This window comes from Agelaius phoeniceus, chromosome 17 (assembly GCF_051311805.1).
Source record: "Agelaius phoeniceus isolate bAgePho1 chromosome 17, bAgePho1.hap1, whole genome shotgun sequence".
Classification (NCBI taxonomy): Eukaryota; Metazoa; Chordata; class Aves; order Passeriformes; family Icteridae; genus Agelaius; species Agelaius phoeniceus.
Genome location: NC_135281.1, coordinates 10,801,652 through 10,823,243, shown reverse-complemented (window position 1 = coordinate 10,823,243; position 21,592 = coordinate 10,801,652). Strand labels below are relative to the sequence as shown.

The window sequence follows — 21,592 nt, the reverse complement described above, 5'->3', positions numbered from 1 at the left end:
AGGGAGCGATTCCCTGCTCAGGTACGGGAGCAGAAGGACAGACCCCGCTCCGTCCCCTCTTTCCGTGCCCTGGCTGTGCCCGCTGGGGGTGTCAGCAATGACCGGAGCAGAGAGAACGAGCGGAGCCCCGCGGTTCGCCGGGGCCGGCACCTGCCCCTCCGGAGCCCTCCGGTTCCGCGGCTGCCGGGGCTGGCAGAGCGGCACCGGCACCGGGCCGGGCGGGACTTCCCGGCGCGGCGGGCGGGGGCGGCGGGAGGCGCTGACACGTGGCCGCGGCCCGGCGGGGGAGGGAGCGGCGGCGGGGCCGCGATGTGAGCCGGGGAGGCGGAAGGCGCTGCCCGCATGGCCGCGGGGGGCGGCGGCAGGAATGCGCCCCCGGGCAGCGGCCCCCGCGACGGCATGAGGCGGGACGGCGGCACCGAGCCCTACTGGTCCAGGTAAGGCTGGAGCCTCTCCCGCTCCCGGGGAAGCCGCTCCGCTGCTGGCGGCGCTCTCCGGGACTCCCCGGTGCCCTCCCCGCATCCTCGGTCCCCGCAGCTCCCGGGAAGGATGCGGCTCCGGGATGGAGGCGGTCGGGCGGCCCGCAGCGCTCCCGGAGAGGCGATTCCGGAGGAGCTTGGTGCTCCCGGTCGGACCGGGACCCTCCTGTCCCTGTCGCGCTGCTGCCCTCCGGGAGGGATACGGTCCCGCCGCCCCGGGCGGCTCCCGCTGTCTCGCTCCTCCGGACTGCCGCAGGGAGGGTAGAAGGAAGGGGGAAGATAGGGAATTACTGTGAAAAACAAGGGGAAAAAAAAAACAACCAAACAAACCAACTATTGAGCTTATTTCTGGCCTGTAATCAGTGAATTAAACACAAAACCGCTATGAGGTTCTTATCGAAGTGTTCCAGTGGGGATGTTTGTACTGGTGATAGTCATTCATTGAGATAAAGTCTGGAATAGGAGCTGGGCAGCAAGCTAGACAGCATGAACTGCTCTTGATGCAAAGTCATTAAAATAGTTAAAATGCAGTTAAACCCCCAGTGAACACCTCTAACAGCAGGGGCACAGGCAGAGGCAGGGTGATCCAGTGTCCGGTGCTGCTCCTCTCTGCCTCCCTGGCAAATTCATCCAGCACCAAGACCTCAGGATCAGCCCCTTTTCCCATCTGAGGCGGAGTGAGATGCTGATTCCAAAGTACCAGTGGGGCAGCTGGAATTCATGGTCTGAGGCTTTTCCAAGCTGGGAGCCCCTGGACTCCCTGTGCTTGAGAAATCTGGCTCGGTTTCAGCTGCTGATGTGTGGCTGCCCAGCCCTGGGGCTCCCCCCTTCCCCTCGCCTTGGGGTCACACTGCGGTGACAGCCGCAGGACGGACAGGTGGCACCCGTGCCAAAGCACAGGGACACGGGGCCAGGGCAGGGATTGCCCCTCGATGAGTTGGTGTTTCTCGTCCGTGGCTCTCTGCAGGGGCAGCAGGCTCTGAACTGCTGTCCCGAGGGGGAATCCTGCACTCACAGATTGGGATGTCTCATCAAATCCACGCTCACTCTGAGTAACGGGGTGGGTCTTAAAGAAGACCTTTGGCACAGAGGCGCTTAACATTTGAAAGTTTTTTCCCCCCAAAGCACTTAGGAAAATTCCTTCTCTGTCTCCCCCTTGCTAACTTTTCCTTAAGTCTTTGAGAAGTGGGAGTGGTGAGACCTCACACCGGATTTTCATGAGGAAAAACTTTAGTTTATAGGCTTCTCCTCTCGGAAAAAAAAAAAAAACCCAAGAAAACATTTGACCAGAACAAGCTCTCCTGTTTCTCAAATCTCTTCGGAAAAATGCAAAACATAGATAACACTTTCCAAAACAAAAGTGATGAAAACAGCCTGTTGATCGAGACAGACATTTTAAGTGATTCTGACCATGCTAAGTGCTGCTAATAATTGAGAGAATCCTGTTAATGGGAAGGAGCAGCAGGATAACCCTAAGGCACCTCAGATCATTATCTATATTGCTGTAGTTCACAGCAGCTGAGATCATGTCCCCATTGTTTAATGTAGACACAGAGGTGGTCACAACCCTTCTTTGGGGAGGTTTTATGGAGGTTTTATGGCCTAAAAGTAAACTGGGCAGGCGGAGGTTGAGTAAGGAGGAGTAAAAAGGGGGAATGAGCCACCAGATCATTGGAGCAGGTTTGTCAAGTTGTGTCAAGTACCTCATTGGGTGAAGTGAATTTGGTGGACAATTTGTGAACAGTATATGCAAATAAATAACTTTCATATATTCCAAGTAGTGAGTTACTGCCGTGGGGGCAAGGTCTTATCAAGTGGGGGAAGTGACATGGGTTCTCTTTTCATGCTCCAACAAAAGACATGCCAGGCAGCCTTCCAAGATCTGTCAGTGCAAGGAGAGATAAAAAGTTATCTTGGCAGGTTTATTTTTCCATCTTTGTTCATGCTCCTTCTTCTTTTGTCCTCCCTTTTTCCAACTGGCTTCTCCTTCCTCTTCCACTCTTCTTGCCTTGTGTTTTCTCCTGCCTGCCTTTCCCAAACTTTTCTGCAGGTTTCCAATGGCTCCATTATCACACATCTCTTCCAAGAACAGCATTTGGCGATTTCTGTTTGGGGCTTGAAAAAGCCCTCATGCTTATGAGGCACATCTGGACAGTTAGAGAGAATTTCTTAATGATGATCCTGACATGCCAAAGCAGAACCCCCTGGGCAGAGGATGTGTTTAAACATTTCTGGTTTGACTGAGGGAAGACCAAAGCAGTGAAAAGAGAAATCAGTTGCTGAAGGCTGCACACAAGGCCACCAGCAGATCCAGCACTGGATGTGGGGCTCACAATTTGGATGGTGCCTCCAGGAGAGAAAAGCAGCATGAAAAACTCACTGTGCCCTGGGAAAGCAAATGACTCCAGAAGCCACTCTGCATCTCCCAGCCTCCGGCTACACCTGACGACAAGGGGTGATTATAAAAGTTTCTTTAAGCTCCAGAGATAAAAGGAGTCTTACCCCTGGCCACAGGCTGATCTCCGGTCACCTGATCTTTGCCCAGAAACAACACTCAGTTGTTTTTTCTGAGTTCTGTGCCCCTCATCTTTTGTCAACATAATGTTGCAGCTTTAGTTGGTTATTTGGGGTATTTTTAGTGGTTGGGATTTTTGTTTTACAAGTTCCTCACCCCGGGTTTAATAGTGACCTTGCTGAGAACTTTTTTCACATGGAAAACATAAGCAGGGCACACATTTCATTCCTGGCTGATCCATGTATGCCCTCAGATCAGTGTGCAAAGCACGCCTCTGCTTTATTATAATGTTTTCTCACCACCTCCACCTGGACTCAACAACTACTTCCAGCTCATATGAGCTGCTGAAATTTAATTTCATCTTTGCTTTTGCCGAAAGCAAGAAATGAAGAGAGGGAATAAACCCAGAGCTCGTTTGCTGAACACCACTTTGTTGCCATCTGCAGCTCTGTGGAGGGAGCTTGAGCACAGGAGGCAGACAGGAAGCCAGCAGCTTTCCCAGGAAAAAAAGCCCTGTGTCCTCTGTGCTGCTCTTGTTGGCTGCTAGCTGGATTGGGAAAAAAAAAAAATCCAACAAGTCTCCCCTAAACCCCAAAGCTAGTTTTGACAGTGACAAATCATTAGCTTGGAGCTGGTCTAGAGCATGACAAAATCTGCTTGAGGAGTGGGGGGGGAAATTACTCCAAGCCTCTCTCTTGACAAGCATGTTAGATTTTGAAGGAGAGATTGTTGAGAAAGACAAAGAATGAGAAGTGAAGGGACTGTCAAACAGGGTTAAAAATAACAACCTGGGCATTATCTCCTGGCACAGGGGTGTCTGCGTGGCTGCTGTGTTGGTGCCACGTCAGTCAGTCCTGCTCGTGGTGGAGATGATTGTAAATTAAAGCTATAGGCAGGGAAGCTGGAGAAGAGTGTTTTTGAAGGAGGATGGTCCTGTGGGCCTGGGAATGGGTGATGAGGGAAGTGTGGATACACCATGGTTGACAGGGGGACCACAGGCACCAGCTGCCAGTGCTGGGGACATTCCCCTGGGTGTGGGTGGCTGCAGCTTGGGCTGCTGGGTGTGCTGTGTTTGGAGCTGGTGGCGTGGCTGGGAGCTCAGTACCAGCGTGTGGGCTCACCCCCATTCTGCCCTGGGCTTCTGCCAGGGCCTGGGGAGTGTCCCCTGCTGGTGGCTGGGACAGTGGGAGGGCTGGGGGCACAGGGGGTGACGGCACTGATGTGCTCTCTGTGCATCTCCCAGGAGCTGTTTCTGATCTCTCTCTAGAGAGGGGAACTGAGGTAGAGATGCCCTCCCTGGGAGGTGGGTGTTGTGCTCTGCTGATGGTCCCTGTGCCCATCCTATGCAGATCAGGAGCTGCAGTTCCCAGTTCTTCTTCTAGTTAAGGAAAACACCCACAGATATTGCAGATGGCTTCTGGCCAAGAGCTGTTGCTGGGACAGGCTGTTCGTAGTCATGCTGTCTAACACAGCTCTCTTAGCACCTGAAAATACCTGGAGGTCCTGACTCGTGCCTCGGAGGGGCTAAACTGGGATGGAATTGACAGCCTGAACCCCAGAGAGCCCATCCCAACAGTGACCTGAGTGTCTGCCAGAGCCCTGCAGACCGGGGCAAAGGAGGGAGGCGAGTCAAGAGAAATAAAAGTTGGATAAATATTTGCTCTGTGGCATCTACTGGAGAAATTCCTCCAGCAGGAAAACACACTGCAAATAAAGATACCCTGTGCTGCTGGCCCTGCTTGCACTGCCAGACAGCTCAGCTTGCTTTTGCCCCTTTGGGGATCTCGGGCATCCTTGAAAAATCCATCCTAACCACTGTGCCCTGACTGGGGGATCCATTTGGTTGGTGGGAGCTGTGTCTCAGGGAAATCAGGGGATGCTTGGAAGCAAAGCCATTTCCACCCAGTGTCCAAGGCTGCATTTGGAGGAGGAGAACCAAGGGACATCAGACAGGGCTGCTCAAAAAGCCACCCAGGAAGTGTCATAAGGGCTTGGGCTAATTATAGTCTGAGTGGTGGTTGGAGGTTTGTGAAATAGGAAGTGTTTCTGGCTGCATGGCTGCTTTGCTCAGTGAAGAGAGTCTCGGTAATGTGCAGGAGGGGATGCACCTGCAGTGCCTGTCTCTTGTGGGGAGGAGGGGACTGCACGCCAGGCTGGGCACTGAGGAGCCACTGCCATCACTCAGCACCAGATTACATCAGTTTGGTGGCTCCAGAAAAACTCCAGAGATTCCCTGTCAGTGGTGTGGAGGGCTGGTCCCTCCCACAGAAGTGCCTGCCACATATAGCCAGGACTGGCCCAGGGATCTTGGTGGGGGATGCTTGGTCTGGAGGGTGAATCAGGCTGGTGGCACCAGTGACAGCAGTGGCTGTGATTTCCTGTGCTCTGACTTAGGCTGGTTATCTGCAGCACATTCTGTCTCCCTCCCTCGCCAGGGGATGGGTTAGATTTAATCTGTTACCCCTGGTGAGGTTTCACTTCTCAGATGGCTGATGTCACCCACAAAAACTTCTGTTTGATTTGTCACTATTCCTTAGCTTTGAAAGGAGGGGTTTAATTCCTGTCTTTGTGCTAGTCCAGGTTCCTCCTGTGTAACCTCTGCTGTTGTTGTTTTGCACCGAGCAGAACGTTGAGTCATCTGCAGCCTCTGTGATAACTATAATTAGGAGAAAATGCATTTACAAAGCTCTTTCCTGTGATGCAAGCACGTCATTGTCCTTGCAGGGAAATCATTCCTGCCATGCTTCCAGGTGGGTGTGAGCAGCTACTGATTACATTTGACACTCATAGTCTTTGCATGGATTTTCCTAGCTGGATGTGCTGCCTACAGAGGAAGAGGTAGTCTGAAGCCATCATTATATTCTCCACTTGTTGTGAGCATGATCCCTACTGATGTAATTAAACATAAAGGAAGAGAATATAGAGTGGAGTAGTAGTCAAAGAGAACATTGAGAGTGTGTCATACACCCAGAGATTTATTTAGTCCTTTGGAATAAAAATAAAAGTCAAGAGAAAAATATATCCCTGGAGTTTTGTCAGAACATCAAGAGAGGCTTCTTGAGAGAAATGGAGTAAAGAATCCTGGAGATGCTCAGGTCTTATTCTCTCCCTCTTACACCTTGCAGAGTTATACAGGGTTTAGGATAAAGGAAGAACTGTTGATCTGGTAATAAAATGCTGCTGTGCTTATCAGGATAACTGCAGGTTATTCTGAACACACCAGAATGACTGCAGAGACAGAGCTCAGCCCCACTCCAGTGAAAGCTCATAAAGGTCTCCCTTTGCTGCAAGGGAAAAGTGCAATTCACAAACTATCTTAGTGGCTAAATAATAGAAAATACCTCCACACATCACTGGCTGCTGTGCTTTACTCCATCACCTCGATTGTTGCAGGTTCAGTAGCTCAAATTTATCAGTGCTGTGCTCCTGCAGATAACAGAGATTATGGCCCTGGACTGGCAGCAGCCCATTTGGGCAGGGCAGGCAGGAGTTGTGCCTGGAAGCATCCCATCTCTGAAAGGTTTTCCATGGCTGGTTATCCCCACCTGCCCTCTGCCTTTGGTGGGGGATTTATACCCCAAATCTCCTGTTGTATTGTCCTGCTGGGGTTTCTCTGACCCACACATGCAGTGTCCTGCAGCCTTTGATTTCCCTGTGCTTTTCTGTGGCAGGCTGGGGTCAGTGGAGCCACTGTTCCTGGAACTGGCTGGGGCTGGTGATTAAAAACCAGCCCACCTCTGGTTTTGCAGCAAATGGAGATATGACTGAAGAGAACTTCCTCTCAGGGTAAGCCCAGGAAGGGGCTCTGAGAGCATTTCCCAGCTGGTTGGAATGACTGAGGCAGGTCAAGCCCTGGTTACTCATTCCTCCAGCAGAGAGACGTGAGGTTTGCCAGTTCCTGTGTTATTCTGTGCACTCGTGCGTGTGCACAGTAACAACAGTTCCAGCCCTCTAAACACCACCTGAAACACTTCCAGTTCCTCCTGCCAGAGGTTAGCCCTGAGCTGCTTATCTGCCTTGTCAGAAACAGCAATAAATCCATCTCCAGCAGGTTCACCTGTTCTGCTTTTCATTGTTCCTTCACCTCCCCCCTGTGAGGGCCCGTTTACACCTTTATAAATGGGTTTGTGCTGTGTGGGATTAACCCCCATTTATCATCATTCCACTACAGAGAAATCAGCTCTCTGTTTGATGTAAAAGGTGACCCAGGTTGTTTCCCACATGGAGGGTGGGTGTGTTTAGCAGGGTGGAAAGCCCAGAGGTTACTGCCCTGGTACAGTGAATGCCCCTGGAGCACAGAGTCTGTTAGCTCAGTGCTTTGTGCTCTGGCCTCTGGGCAGAGAAATAATCAAACACAAATAGTACCAATAGTGGGTGTTCTTACTCAGCTTTTAACTCTGTAATTCACTGGCAAAGGGGGGCACCCAAAGTGGCATGGCTGAGACAAGGCAGAGGGATTTACCTGACATTTGCAGCAAAATGTGTTTGTTTGCTCCAGAAGCCATCACTGACTTGCTTCTCACCTACTCCTGTAGGAGCCCTTTTCTTGAGGCTGAGAATTCACACCCCAGAAATATATATTCTGTTAACATGTTTTGACTTCTATTATCTAAAATTTCTTGTCTGTCCAGGCTTAATTATTTTGCTTATCTCTCTGAGCTCTTCAGGCCCATCAAGTCTTGTCTCTCTAAAAAATTCCTGCATATCCCTCCTTTTTAGGATGGGTAACACAAATCACCTCCCCTGGGGAATGGGTAGAAATGCCAAATAACTAATGTCTGCTACCAAGAGCTGTGTTTCATGCAGGTGCTTCCAAGTCATGCCCTGACCTTTCCTTTGTTATCCTTAACTTTTAAAGAACAGTTTTTTGTTTGGGGGTAAAAAAGCAAACAAACCAGGTTCCTTCCTGCCTTTCCCTCCATCTGCAGCCAGTGGTGTCCAAGCAGCCCATTCCACCTTGCAGCCTGTGGACAGACATTTGCTGCTGGAGTCAAATAGTGTTTGGGATGAAGCTGGCACCATTCCTAAAAGCCAGCAGATGGGATGCACTCTGTGCCAGCACCGCTGTGCCCGGGGGACTTGTGCTGACCTTCATTTTATCCAGACAGACTCGGCTGGCAAAGCCAAGCTGACCCCCAAACCCTGGCTGTGCAGGGACCCGGGGGGCCCAGCATCCCCCTGCCCTTTCCCACCTTCCTCTCCCTCCCTGCAGGCCTGAATGCCGTGTGTGGACAGTGATGCTGCTGCTGGGGACGTGCCTGCTGTACTGTGCCCGTGTCACCGTGCCCATCTGCGCCGTGGCACTCAGCTCCTACTTCGACTGGGACAAGAAGCAGTTTGGTGTCGTGCTCAGCAGCTTCTTCTGGGGATACTGCTTGACACAGATTGTTGGAGGACACATCAGTGATCAGTACTGGAAATTATTCTCGTGTTTTCTTGGTTTAATGATGCTTAGCTTGGTTTTGATGCCTCAGTTCCAGTTCCAGACCCCAGCGATGGGGTGGAGGGTCCAGTGTGTCCATGGGGAGAAGCTCTGGCTGAGAAGGGATGTGGGGACTTTAGACTGGCCAGATAGAAGCTGTGGATGTCTCATCCCTGCAAGTGATTCTAGGATTCTGTGAATACAGCTTTTCTGATTTGATCTGCACAGGTGATCTTTGTTTTCAGTTCAGCACTTCCAGTCTTTCTGCCCTATATTCTCTTGCAGTCTTTTCTCAAGCAAGTCCCCATACACTGTTTCCATCATGTTTAGAAAAACTGTCTCCATTGTGTCATATGAATTAAAAAGCAAACAATTTCCCCAGCTGGCTGTAAGGGAGGATCTGAATCGTTACCTGCTTGAGTCCCTTTCCCCAGCCAATCTATTCTTAGTGAGAGAGCTTTTCTATGAAATCTTTTGTGAGGAGCACATGCCTGGAAGGGATGCATTATCTGTGAAGTGCACTGTGCTATTTAATTGAGGTCCTTAAGAGTTTGCAAGAAAACACCCAGAGAAACCTGCATGGTAAAAGGCAGAGCTGAGGATTGCAAAAGAGCAAATGGAAAACACCATCACTGGTTAAGAGAAGCAGAATGGTGGAAGCAGAGTGGTGGCAGCAGCTGGGCTTCCCCTCCACCACCATCAGAGAGTTGAGTGGCTCAGTGCTGTGAGATCTCTGGGATCAGTTGGATGGGCAGGGCTGGCAGGAACTGGGAAGGGAAAAGGTCAGAGCTACTCCCCAAGGGCCAAGAGAAGAACAGGTTTGACCAAAAGGCTGCTCCTAAAAACAGGTTAAACTGGGAAGGGCACTTGAGTCTGTGCTGGAGGACTTTGCCCTTTTGCCCTGCTGTCTTTGATAATGTGTTTTCTGTCTTCCAGAATAGGAGGTGAGAAAGTCCTCCTCCTTTCAGCATCAGCCTGGGGGCTCCTCACCGTCCTCACCCCGCTGCTCACCCACATCACCTCAGCCCATCTGGTTTTTATGACCTCCTCCAGGTTCCTCATGGGGCTCCTGCAAGGTGAGGCCCCTGTCCTGACTGTCTGTGTGTCTGTCTGTCCAGGGGCCTCCTTGCACAGAGGCTCACGTGCAGCACATTGAGATGCAAGTCCCGTGTTTTGCAGTGCATGAACCCTTCCCATGGGTGTCTGGGCAATTCTCTGCCTCAAAACAGCCTCCACGTTCAGAACTTCATGGGAAAAACCAGTGACATTTCTAGAGAAAGTCACTGACAAGTCATTTCCCTGTAGAAATCTCTTTGCCAGACAGGGGCTGCTGGCTTTGGAAATCATTTCTGGTCATGTTTGGTTTTCCACATTTTAAAACTCCTTCAAAACACTCAAAGAAAATTGGCCCTTGCCAAAACTTTTGGATAATTTGGAGTGATTTTCCTTCCCTCTTGCCAAGCTGCAGCACTGGGAAGTGCATTGGCACTGATGGATTTACAGTAGCAGTGGTGGTGATGAAAAGGGATTACGGAGAAGGCACAAAAACCCCTTTGATGGCGATGGATCCACTCAGTTTATTTTATATCCCTGTTTTGAATTCACCAAAGCTTTTGCTGCTTTGTCTCAGCGTTTTGCTCACTCTGGATCTTTTAAATTTGGAGTTTCTTTGCCTAACTGCTCCCTGCCTTGCTGCTGTTTCTCTCAGGGGTGTACTTCCCATCCCTGGCCAGCCTGCTGTCCCAGAGGGTCCGGGAGAGCGAGCGAGCCTTCACCTACAGCACAGTGGGGACTGGATCCCAGTTTGGGTGAGTTCAGAGGCCTCTGAGCAGCAGTGACAGCTCTGGACACCCTATCTGATGAGATGCCATTAAATAGTTGGAGGCAAAACTCACAGCCCAAAGTACATGTGGATCCACGGGTCCTCAAGGACTCCTGCTGCAGCTGAGGAAGCCTCAGGCAGTTGCTGTCCTGCCTGCCAAGGATTTATGTATTGTTTTCTCTTTCTTTTCAAACCAGACTTTGAAGACTGTTTGCAACATTTAATTACTATGGGAAACAGCCCAATTCAGTAGGAAGAGCCTGACATTGGTCACCTGTCCTCTCTGATAGATGGGAAGAATAGAACTTCTCCATCTCTGCTGATCTCCATCAGAATTTCCTTTCTAAATGGGAAGGTTGCTTAAAAGCTGAATAGAAATATCACTGTGTCGAATCACTTAGTTTTCCAATGTTCTCATTTCTTTTGCTGCTTTAAACATTCTCTGGGATACTGCACACCACCAACCTCCTTTTCTTTCCCCAGTGACCATTTTTCAGTGAGGGGCAGGTGAGGGTAAGGTCCCTTTGGGATTTCTCCTGCCACTGAGGATCTGGCCTGAGATGCCACTCAGGGAACAGGACAGGTTGCACAGGTGGGACTGGTGGCAGCACCCACACATGCAGTGACTGAGAAATTCTCCCTGTGAGGGTACTGAGGCCCTGGCACAGGGTGCCCAGAGCAGCTGTGGCTGCCCCATCCCTGGAAGTGTCCAAGACCAGTTTGGATGGGGTTTGGAACAACCTGGGACAGTGTAAGGTGTCCCTGCCCATGGCAGGGGGTGGAACAAGATGAGCTTTAAGGTCCCTTCCAACCCAAATAATTTTAGGGTCCTGTGGTTCAGTGACAGCAGTGTTGACCCCAGGGACAGTCGCCCATCAATGTGCTCAGTCTGAGCTCTCAGCTAGGCCAGTAAATCTGAGTGCTTTCCCTTGCAGAACTCTGCTGATTGGTGGTGCAGGATCTCTCCTCCTGGACTGGTACGGCTGGGAAAGTGTTTTCTACTTCTCTGGTTTGCTCACTCTGCTCTGGGTTTATTGCACCTGCAAATACCTCCTGAGTGAGAAAGGTGAGTCCAGATCCCTGGGGCTGCCAGTGCTCCCAAGGATCTGGGAACAAAGTGATTCCATTATTTTTGCAATTCCTGTGTGCCTGGTTTTACACAAAGGCCTTTTGCTCAGATGTGTTCTGTAACACACGCTATGTCTCACCCAAGATCCCCAACCCAAAAACCAGGATTTGAGCTCTTGCAATGCTGATTTCCTATTTCAAGTCCCACGCTGGATTATATCATTGCTGAGAGCCTGATCTGGCTCCTCAGTACTCTTTAAGCACCAGTGAAAACACAAAACAGAGCATGATCTTCAAAGTGGATTAAGCTAAAGCAGGGCAAGATACTTACTCCAAACTAAGAGCATCTACACACAGAGCTTTTAAAAACCAGTTAATCCACAATATCTCTTCCCAAATAACTGCCTAGGAGTAATTCCACATATGGACAAACCATTACACCTGGCTACAGCATTATTAGGTGAGTGTGGTATGTAGGATCTGAGCTCACTGGGAGCTGGGTGTGTGTCTGGTGCTGCACAGAATCCAAACCCAGTCCCTACCAAGGGACTTCTGTTTCATTATAAAAGATATAAAACGCATGGGTGAAGGTGGCTGGATGGGGAGGGGTGTGGAAAAAATTTGGTCAGTGTAGCAAGGTGTTTCCATGAGCACTCAAGGCTGGTAGAGCCAAAAAACCAAGGGCTAGAAGGAGATTACAAGTGGTTGTACAGCAGTGTCCCAGGGCTGCACAGGTAATTACTGACCACAGCTTTCCTTGGGCTGTTTTCTTCCCTGCAGAACTCACCATCCCCATGAACTGTTTAACAAGAGGCCTCTCAGTGCCCAAGCAGACCAAAGTTCCCTGGAAGCAGCTGTTCAGGAAGGCACCAATCTGGTAGGCAGCTGCATGCATTGGCCAGGCTGGCAGCATCCTCTCTTTTCTCCTCTCTGGGCTTATTTCTCCTGCCTCTGTCGTTTTTGTCCACTTATATATTTGAGAAGCAGAACCAGTTTTCTAATTCCTTCAGTATAAATAAAGAGCTGCAAAGGTAAGCTTGGCAAAGGTGGTTTATGTTCTGTCCACAGGGCTGTCAGCCTCGAATGTTGCTGGCAAATCTTTCTCCTTCCCAGGCTGTTCCCCCTGGATGAGTCCTGTGCTCCTCCAGAGTGACATTTTCCACGGGTCTTGTTGGAAATGCTGATTGTAATGGGCTCCTAACAAGTGCTGCTCAGGGGCCCTGCGTGGCACGGGCTGAGTTCTCATTGCTGCCAAACATCTTTTTAATGGCCATTTTCCCTTCGGGATGCTGCAGTGGGTACTGAAGCCCATCCAAGCGTGTTCCCAAGGGCTGTTTTAAGGCGAGGAGGAGGAGGAGGATGATGGGGCTGCAGGGCAGCAAACCTATTCCTGCCTTGAATAACAATGGAGCTGATAACAAATCCCTAGAAAACCCTAAACACTTCTCAGAGCAGGAGGGCTCTTGCCGGGCTGGAAGGGAAATGCAGTGGCATAATTAGCGCCTCAATTAACCTCTCCTGGCCCCGGGGCTGTGCGGTGGGGCAGCGAGGAACCAGCTGCAAGGAGAAAGCTGAAAGCAGTGACAATCTGAAGCTGAAAATCAGCTGGAGCTGAAAATCTCTGACGACAATCTCGGGAAGGTGAAAGGAGCAGCTCTCCATGACAAAAATCCCCGGGGTTTGTGCTGGGAGCTGAGCCCTGGAGTGCCCCTCCTTTCCCAGGCAGCGTGACCTGTCCCTGCTGATTGTTTCCTCTCAGCTGTGTATTTGCAGGGCTGTCATCATCGCCCAGCTCTCCACGGCCAGCACCTTCTTCACCCTGCTCTCCTGGCTGCCGACTTTCTTCAAGGAAACTTTTCCAGACTCCAAGGTGGGTTGGCTCCAAAGCAGAGGCATTGCTGTTCAAAGGGGGCTGTGCTGGGTGCCTGCCAAAAGGGGGTGGAAGTGAGGAAGATGATGGCAGAGGGGTTTGGTGAGAGCACACTGGGAGGTTTCCCTGTGGGGTTTGGAGCTGTGGCACCTCTGCTCATGCTTTGGAGATCTCTCCAGATTGCAGAGGCTGGTTTCTAGCTGCTTGTTTAGGGATGATGAAGGGTGTAGGGAAGAGCAGGTTTTATTGGGTTTTAGACTGTTTTTCTTCTGAGAAAAAGATAATTTTTCAGCTAGTACAAAGCTCATGACATTATGCTGTTGCAAATAAGCACCATTCACTCCTAATATTTTTACAGGGTTTTTAACTGGACTAACGTTGTACAGCTCAGGCCTGCCCGTGAAAATTACAATTACCATTAATAACAATAATGTCCACTTCAAAAATACTACAAAAGCTTCCCTCTCCTCAGCACAAATGATAATCCCATTTTTCAAAAAGCCAGGCAGTACTGATCTGGGCTGAGAGCTGGCATTTTCATCTTGTTCTCAGAAACTCAGTCTCCTCCACAATGGCTCTGTTAGCTTTTTACAATTTCCAGAGCTGCTTACAAATGCCTTTTCATATTACATATGTAAAGCTCTTTATGGCATACTTGATATTTATATTAAAATCATGTGTTAAACCAGCAAACATATTGTTGTGACAAGATCTGTGCACCTCGAGTAATGTGCTTGTGCAGCAGTAATTTACCATCTGTTAAGCATTATATCGTGGTGCCCTTATGTAAGATGCTCTATAGAGTGCTTCTGCAGCTGATAATCGTTTTGTGCAGTTTAAAACGGGCTGAGGCTGCTTGATTTTAAAGGATGGCTCAGGATCCCTACTGTGGGTAACCTGTGTCACCTGCTGGCCAAAATCCCTTGCTGCAGGTGAGCTGGGCAGGAATGGGTTTGCCCATTTGCTTCACCTGAGTGAAGGTGATGGAGGGTTTGGCTCAGGGTGATGGGCTGTGGGATGGGACAAGGCTGGGGTTGATGTGCTGAGCTGCTGCCAACAGACAGCACCACCCCACAGAGCCCATGGGCTAACATTGTCAAAAATGACCCAGACCCAGATTTCAAAGGCATGGGAAGATGCAGATGGGCCCTGGTGTGATTTCCAGGAGCATCTTTAACAGGATTATTCGAGCCCAAGGTCATTCAGGCCTCCCACACATCCCAAAGCCAGACAGGAAGGGGAGATGCCCCCACAGGGTGATGGGCTCTGAGCAAAGGGGGAGATGCTGGGGGCGGTGGGTGCATGGATGGATGAGTGGGTTCAACCAGCTGAGATGAAATCCAGCCTAGCCCACGCTGATTTCAGCTCCTGTGGGATCTGGGCACCAAAGTGCCCCTGAGCAGCTGTAATCCAGCTGCCCACTAATGGTCTGTGATTACAGCTGCAGCTCACTTAATTGAAAATGGGCCGAAGGATGTTGGTACTCATAATGTTACCTAATCCTGCCATTAGAAAATCCAGCTCTGCTCCCTCAGCCTCACACAGTAATGCTGCTAATGAGCTGGAAGCTGCTGGAAATTTTGCCAGCAGCTCTGCTGAGGACCCACAGGAAACCCACACTGAGCTTCCCAGGGCTCTGTGGCTGCCCGCCACGTCATCTTGCTGAGCAGTGAACTTTGCCATTTCTAATCCCTCTTTCCCAGACTTTTCTGCCTCTCCTCTGGATGCAGCATTGCTGGGGAAGAAGGAAAGACAAAAATCTGCAAATGCTGCAGGCTGTGATGCATCTGCTCCCTCACAGAGCTTGGAGTGGGGCACAGGGCAGCTGAGAGCTGGCTCTGCCAAGGGGGTGCAGGTGCTGCAACAAGTCCTGAGTGCTTCATTATTTCTTTTTTCTACAGGTACCACTGACTGTCAAAATATTTGCAAAAAAACTCAGCTCTGACAACAAATCTCTCTTGGTTTTCCCTCCTTTTCAGGGCTGGGTGTTTAATGTAGTCCCCTGGCTGGTTGCAATTCCGACGAGCTTGTTCAGTGGATTTCTGTCTGATCATTTAATTAGTCAAGGTGAGAGCTCTCTATGGCTTTTCCTCAGCTCTTATGGGATGTGGGAGGAGGAGGGCTTGTTGGTCGGGAGGAGACCCAGCAAATAAACACTGTGAGGTTCTGATATAAAGCAGAATAAATTGTCTAGTGTCCAAATCCCATTGGTGTGTTTGGGGCTCTCTTTGACCTCATTCACAATATCCCCGTGGAGATGACATCTGGGCATCTGAAATCTACTTATGTTGTAGTTTCCTGGCTGGACAACAAGGTGAGCTGTGCTTAACTCCAAGTGTCTCTTTCTTCTCCAGGGTACAGAACCATCACCATCCGTAAGTTCATGCAGGTAAGAGAGCTGGAGCTGTGGCAGAGGTCCCTGAGTTACCACTTAAACTCTGGTTATGTGGCAGACTAGACCTTGCATGGAGCTGGGTTAGGGGTTGTGGATGGAAACAGGATTTTCTGCCTTTGCACATTACCTGGTGGTCAGGATGTGTGAAAGGACATCCAGAGGAAAACCCTGGCTGAGGAACAGAGCCTGGATTAATGGCAGCATTGAGCACAGGGAGTGCTCTGGAGGGGTTTTCTTGCACAACCTGTCCCTGGTTCATCCCAAATGACCCCTTAGGTACTGAGGAAGTAGCAATACAAGGGTGAGCAGAAATAGAAATGCTGGGTGAGAACACAGTGTATCCTCTGATCTGCAGCATCACATCCCTCTGGACACACCTCTGGCACAGAAGGACATTGGGGGGGAAAAAAGGAGCACAAGGTGCACACAAACTCATGGCATTGGAAAAGGGAACAGTTTGTTCGTGGCAGGAGTTGCTTTCTTCTTGCAGAAAACGTGCTGTGGTGTTTAATTTTCCCTTTTTTCCAGGTCATTGGCTCTGGTGTCTCAAGCATTTTTGCTTTGTGCCTGGGCCAGACCTCCAGTTTCTGCAAAGCAATAGTGTTTGCCTCAGCCTCTGTTGGACTGCAGACCTTCAACCACAGGTGAGGAGAGCCATGGGGACCCTCAGCTCCCCTGCACGTTTGGCATTTTGGGGTCTTGGAGGAGACCTGGCTGTGAGAACAAGAACTGGCACTTGCCTGAGCGTTGTTTTTGGGACCCTGTGAGGCTGGTGGAGTTTGGAAATAATCCAGCAAACCTCTAGCATGGAAGGGCTTGGACCAGCCAGGAGGAGGGAGATGGAGCAGGAGGGGAATTAAACACTGAACACTTTGAGTTGAATTGTTTTCCTTCTGATACCCACCTGCTTTACTCTCAGCTTCTCCTGCCAGTGCCGTTTCTTATCCAGGAGCTTTCCTTGTGTTTGAAAAATCAAATGTGTTAGTGATGGAAAAGCAGTCATGTTCCATTCAGGCAGCCACTGATCTCCCCCTCTGTCTCTCACCAGTGGCATTTCAGTAAACGTGCAGGACCTGGCCCCCTCGTGTGCTGGCTTGCTCTTTGGTAAGGATTCTGTGGGGTTGCTGTGCTGGAGAGGTGGGGACATGGTCAGCAGCACCAGGGTTTGAGCAGGAGCAGCTCTGGGCAGTGCCTGCCCTGTGTGTGCAGTCTCAGCTTCCTTCTGTGACAAACCTGCAGTGCTGGGGCAGGTGGCACCACCAAGGTGCCTTTGTGCCTCTCTGAGGGGCTCTGCTGCACCCAGGGCTGGGCTGGGGCTGTGTCAGTGCCCAGAGCAGCTGTGGCTGCCCCTGGATCCCTGGAGGTGTCCAAGGCCAGGCTGGACAGGGCTTGGAGCAGGGCTTGGGGAAGGGGTCCCTGCCATGGCAGGAGGATGGAATGAGCTGAGCTTTAGGGTCCATCCCTGCTCAAACCAGTCAGTGATTCCACAGTCACAAAGGCATTTTGCCCAACATGCAGACCAGGGGTTGGTGGCAGTAATGAAACCACTCATATCTGTGGGTTTTCACAATTTCTTTTCACACCTTTTCTTTCCAGGGGTTGCAAATACAGGAGGAGCCCTCCTAGGTAAAGTACATTCCTGCAGCTCCTCCTTTCCTCTCCCTGCAGAGGGCAGGATCCAGCCCAGAGCCTTTGCATTTTCTCCTCTGCAGGTGTCATTTGTGTGTACCTGGCTGGATACCTGATTGAGACCACTGGCTCCTGGATTTCTGTTTTCAACCTGGTGGCAGCTGTGAACAGCATTGGGCTTTGCACATTCCTCCTGTTTGGAGAGGCCCAGAGGGTGGACACAGACTCTGAGTATGTGGATCTTTAGAGATGAGCCCAAGAAGCAGCTGAAGGACAGGAGAGTGTCACATCTATGGATCATTCTTGCACAAGTGCCAAAGAACATTTTACTTTTTTTTTTTAAGGTGTTTTAACGGGAAAAAATACGCTGAAACCAAGTACATAATGGGTCTGGATGAAACCCATGGGAGAAAAGAAATTTAGAGTTCATTTTTCTGCTCAGGGCTGTAGCTGGTGGCTTGCAGAGCCACCCAGCTCAACATCTCCAGTGAGAATATGGTCTGTGAGACCAGTTTGTTCCAGCTTGTGTCTCGTGGACAAATATCCTTGTGGCCAAAGCAGCTGACCTGGCCTGTCCCCCAAGGCTGCTCCTGAGGGGAGCTGCTCCTCCCTGTGGGAGTGGGGCTGCCATGCTCTGCTGTGCTGTGCCACCAGGTGTCCTGTGGGGTGTGACACCAGGAACGCCCCAACGAGAGCCTGTGCCCTTAACCCCCCGTGTGCCTTTGTTCTGCAGCAGGTACAGCCCGGTCTCCAGGGCTGTGAGGTGAATTCCAGGCTTCCCTTCAGGGCTGTGTGGCTGGGTGTGTGCCCTGGGCCAGGGGGCTGTGCCAGTCCTGCTCTCACAGAGCTGGGAGAGGCCTCCAAGCCAAGCCTGGCCTTGCCCAAGGGCCCAAGGTGTCCCTTCTCTCCCTGGGGGCCTCACCCCAGCCCTGAGCCCAGGTGGACCAGCTCCACCATGAGAGCAGAGCTGAGCTGGGCCCTGGGGTCAGGCTTAGCTGGGCTGGCCCAGCAGTGCAGCAACAGCTGAGGAATCCCCTCTGGAGCTGCTTTGGGAAGTGCTGTGAATGTATGGGAAGAACTGGTCACGCTCTGTGCCGTGGATCTACAAGTCCCAGATGCTTTCTGCATGATTAGATGTGTCCTGCACGTGCTCTCAAAGCACTGAGGGAGACTTTCCAAAGAGCTTGGCATAGGCAGGTTTTGTTTCTATGTTAAGCATAAATCAAATTTCTGCATTGGGCATCCACAGGGATGTGGATCCCTGTGGTTCCCTGTGTCAGAGGGAAATACTTGGCTGTAGACACCTCTGAGCTTGAATGTCTTAAAATTATTTATAAATATTTTAAGATTTAAGCACCAAATGCTATATTTTATGTACTTGAGGCCTGATTCTGCATGCTTGTTTTGAGTGGTACTCCCACCAAATCCAGCACTGTTTCTCAAAGAGGAGGATCTGCCAGCCTCCAGTGTTTGGTTCTGTAGGATCAATTTTAAAGGTGAATTTCACATTAAAGCAATTCATTGCTTCTCCTCCAGTCCCCTGATTGCAGCCTGAAAGGATCTCTTGGGTTTCTGTAGTGCTTACCAGAAATCTCAGGCTAGGAGCAGGTTTCCCAAGGATCTATAGCAGGAAAGCTATGGATTCAGGTGAAAAAAAATCCTATTATCCTCTTCCTCACCATTTTTTTGGCCAAATTTCTTCTTGGAAGACATTTTGGAGCTGTGTAAAGTTTCTGAATGGCCTGGTTTGTAGTGAAAATACTGCCAGCCTTTTAACTGCAGAGACACTAATGGGCATCACTAATCTGAGCTGAGCCACTTACTGGGCAGAGTTAGAGATAAGGATGGCACTGCCTGATGTCTTCCCAAGAAAATAAAGAATCTATGTGGCCTGATGGGACAGAGAGATAAGAAAGTATTTTATTTTTCTCCTTCTGTGCTCTTTTTTCTCTAAAAGGCTGTTTGCCACCATAGGTACCACTCTGTATTGGGGTGCTGCAGGGCCAGGAAGGCTGCTGGGAATCTTAAATCAGTAAATTGGGAAGAACAGCCAGTAACAAACAACAAACACAAACACAGCCAGGCTTGCCAAAGAGGCCTGAGGCTGTGCAGCCTGTCCATCCCTGTCAGCTTGTCCTTTGTCCAGTCTGAGCAGATTGCTTGCATGGCCTTTGCTTTAGTGACAGAAAAAAGATCCCCATGGGTTTTGTGGGGTTTTAGAGCATCTTCCCTGGCCATCCAGGTCAGCACAGGGAGTCAGTTCTGGTTCTCTTTGCTGGTTGCAGCATTTCTTGTGGAGGAGTTGATGGGTTTAAATCACTTACATTTGAATTAGGCTGCTTGGCCACCCCTTGGATCTGCCAGCTGGGAAATTTGGAACTGATCTTCAAAGGAAAGTGTTTGGCTGTGCCTTCTCTGTGAATCCAGCTACCATTCCAGTGAGCTGTCCAAGTTATCTGTCTCTGGAACTGGCTGATAAGTTAAATATTTGACCTACACTTGAGGCTTATGTTTCACTCTCATCACACCTCTTTGGTGAAGTATTGAAACTGTTTTATCTGTACTGTTACTTGTTTAAGCCAAAGCTTGTGGTCTGCAAGTTTTTGCTATGGAAGGACCTAAAAAGAATAAAGGCAGTGAATCATTTGCAAACTGTGGTTTTGCTTTGAGTGCAGAGATGTTAATTTGTGTGATCAGTGAGGGCCAGAGGAGTATATTTGATATGATAAACTCCTGGGGGAGGCTGTGCAGTGAGAGTAGCTGGGCTGGCAGATTTTCACAGCATCCTCACGTGTACATCAGACTCAGACTTCATCCAGCTTCATCTTCTCACTGATTTGGGAAAAATGAGTGCAAAGCTGCCTTCAGCAAAGGTGTAGACAGTAAAGCATCAGCAGGCATGGTCCAGTATCACTTGTTAAGAGTAATGACACAAATGAAGTGATTCTTGGGTGAGGAGGGGCACACCCCGCACACAGATCACCTCCCACATGGTGATCCTGCTCAAAAAAATCCATTTCCACCTTTCTGTATATCCTTGCCGATAGGTTCGAGCAGATGCCAACAGAGGGAGCTGTGAGATCTGGGATGTGGCAGCTCCTGGCTGGGAGAGTGCAGAGCCCAGCCCTGGCACAGCTGGCACGGGTAGCGTGGCTGGGCTGGCACAGCTGGCACAGCTGGCACGGGTAGCGTGGCTGGGCTGGCACAGCTGGCACAGCTGGCACGGGTAGCGTGGCTGGGCTGGCACAGCTGGCACGGGTAGCGTGGCTGGGCTGGCACAGCTGGCAGAGCCTGGCCCTGCCCACGAGCAGCCCTGGCTGGTGGCTCTCGTGGCTGGAGCTGCCTTTGGGAGCTCCAGGATTTGCTGTCCCAGGGTTCACTTTCACCCTCACAGGGCAATTGCACAGTTACTAAAGGGAGGAGAAGTTTTGGACACGTTTCAAAAGGAGAAATAGTCATTAAATGAATTTTAACACCTCATCCGTAGGGTCATGTAATCGAGATAATATCTCTAAGTACTGTGGACTCCTCTAAACTTTCTCATCAATGTTCGGAAAAAAAGCCAACATGAAGCTTGGTGGCATGAAAATGATGCTGAGACTAATTTACAGAGTGCAAGTTATCTTCAGCTTTCCCTGTCTTTTTGCTCCCCTTACAGAGGTATCAACAACCTCTGACATGCACATTTGAGGGGTTTTGACCTTTTAGATCATTTAGGTGATTTAAAGCTTTTCAGCTCCAAGAAGCCACAGACCCACCTTAAAGCCTGCCCTGTTCTTCTCCAGCTGTGCAGAGCCTGAGAGAAAAGAAGGGTTTGGTATTTTTTGTCTTTTATTTTTTATTCATTTATTTATATATATATATATATATATATATTTAATATATTTTCTCTCTTTTTTCCCTTTCCTTTTTTTAGTCTCTTTTTCTGCCACATTCCTTAAATTGTGAGTGTCCCAGGCTGGATCTCAGCTTTCCAGCCTGCCCTGAGCAAGCAGGGACAGGCACAGTGCAAAAGGGCCTTAAAGGCTGATCAGTGGCAAGTACCTTGTATTGCTGCTGGGGGTTGGTTTGTATTTAAGTTATTTGGGATATATTCCATAGCTGGCTGGAGACCATTAGAAGGATGCTGTTTTATTGCAGTTTGCATAACACTAAATCAATAAACACATTCAAGCAGATGGAAAGCCAAACACAGGAGGAAAGTAGCACTATTTGGAGGAGGAAAGGGATAGCAAAGAGCACTCCTTGCTGGTAGTTTTGCCTGGAAAACACAGGCAGATGCTCTCACAGCAGAGACCTGATCTAACATCCACCTGGCAGCTCCCCAGGGCCAGGACATGCCCCAAAGACAGCAGCTCTCAAAGGGCACCCAGTCCTGTAACAAGCAAAATA

At 50.0% G+C, this 21,592-nt stretch overlaps 1 protein-coding gene across 1 annotated transcript; it reads left to right on the top strand.

The window, feature by feature from the left end:
* Positions 1-269: 269 nt before the first annotated feature.
* Positions 270-19,852, top strand: SLC17A9 (solute carrier family 17 member 9). Its single transcript, XM_054644579.2, has 13 exons — positions 270-437; positions 8,207-8,404; positions 9,353-9,492; positions 10,125-10,224; positions 11,174-11,304; positions 12,087-12,183; positions 13,080-13,176; positions 15,156-15,243; positions 15,531-15,565; positions 16,100-16,215; positions 16,620-16,675; positions 17,168-17,197; positions 17,284-19,852. The coding sequence occupies exons 1-13, from the start codon at positions 343-345 to the stop codon at positions 17,445-17,447; spliced, it is 1,347 nt and encodes a 448-aa protein (XP_054500554.2). The 5' UTR covers positions 270-342; the 3' UTR covers positions 17,448-19,852.
* Positions 19,853-21,592: the final 1,740 nt, after the last annotated feature.

Bases quoted from the DNA above. Each gene is read 5' to 3' on its own strand.
- SLC17A9 (XM_054644579.2), top strand. From the start codon at position 343: ATGGCCGCGGGGGGCGGCGGCAGGAATGCGCCCCCGGGCAGCGGCCCC. The intron at 15,566-16,099 runs GTAAGAGAGCTG...CCTTTTTTCCAG, and splicing joins CCATCCGTAAGTTCATGCAG to GTCATTGGCTCTGGTGTCTC. The intron at 16,676-17,167 runs GTAAGGATTCTG...TTTTCTTTCCAG, and splicing joins GTGTGCTGGCTTGCTCTTTG to GGGTTGCAAATACAGGAGGA.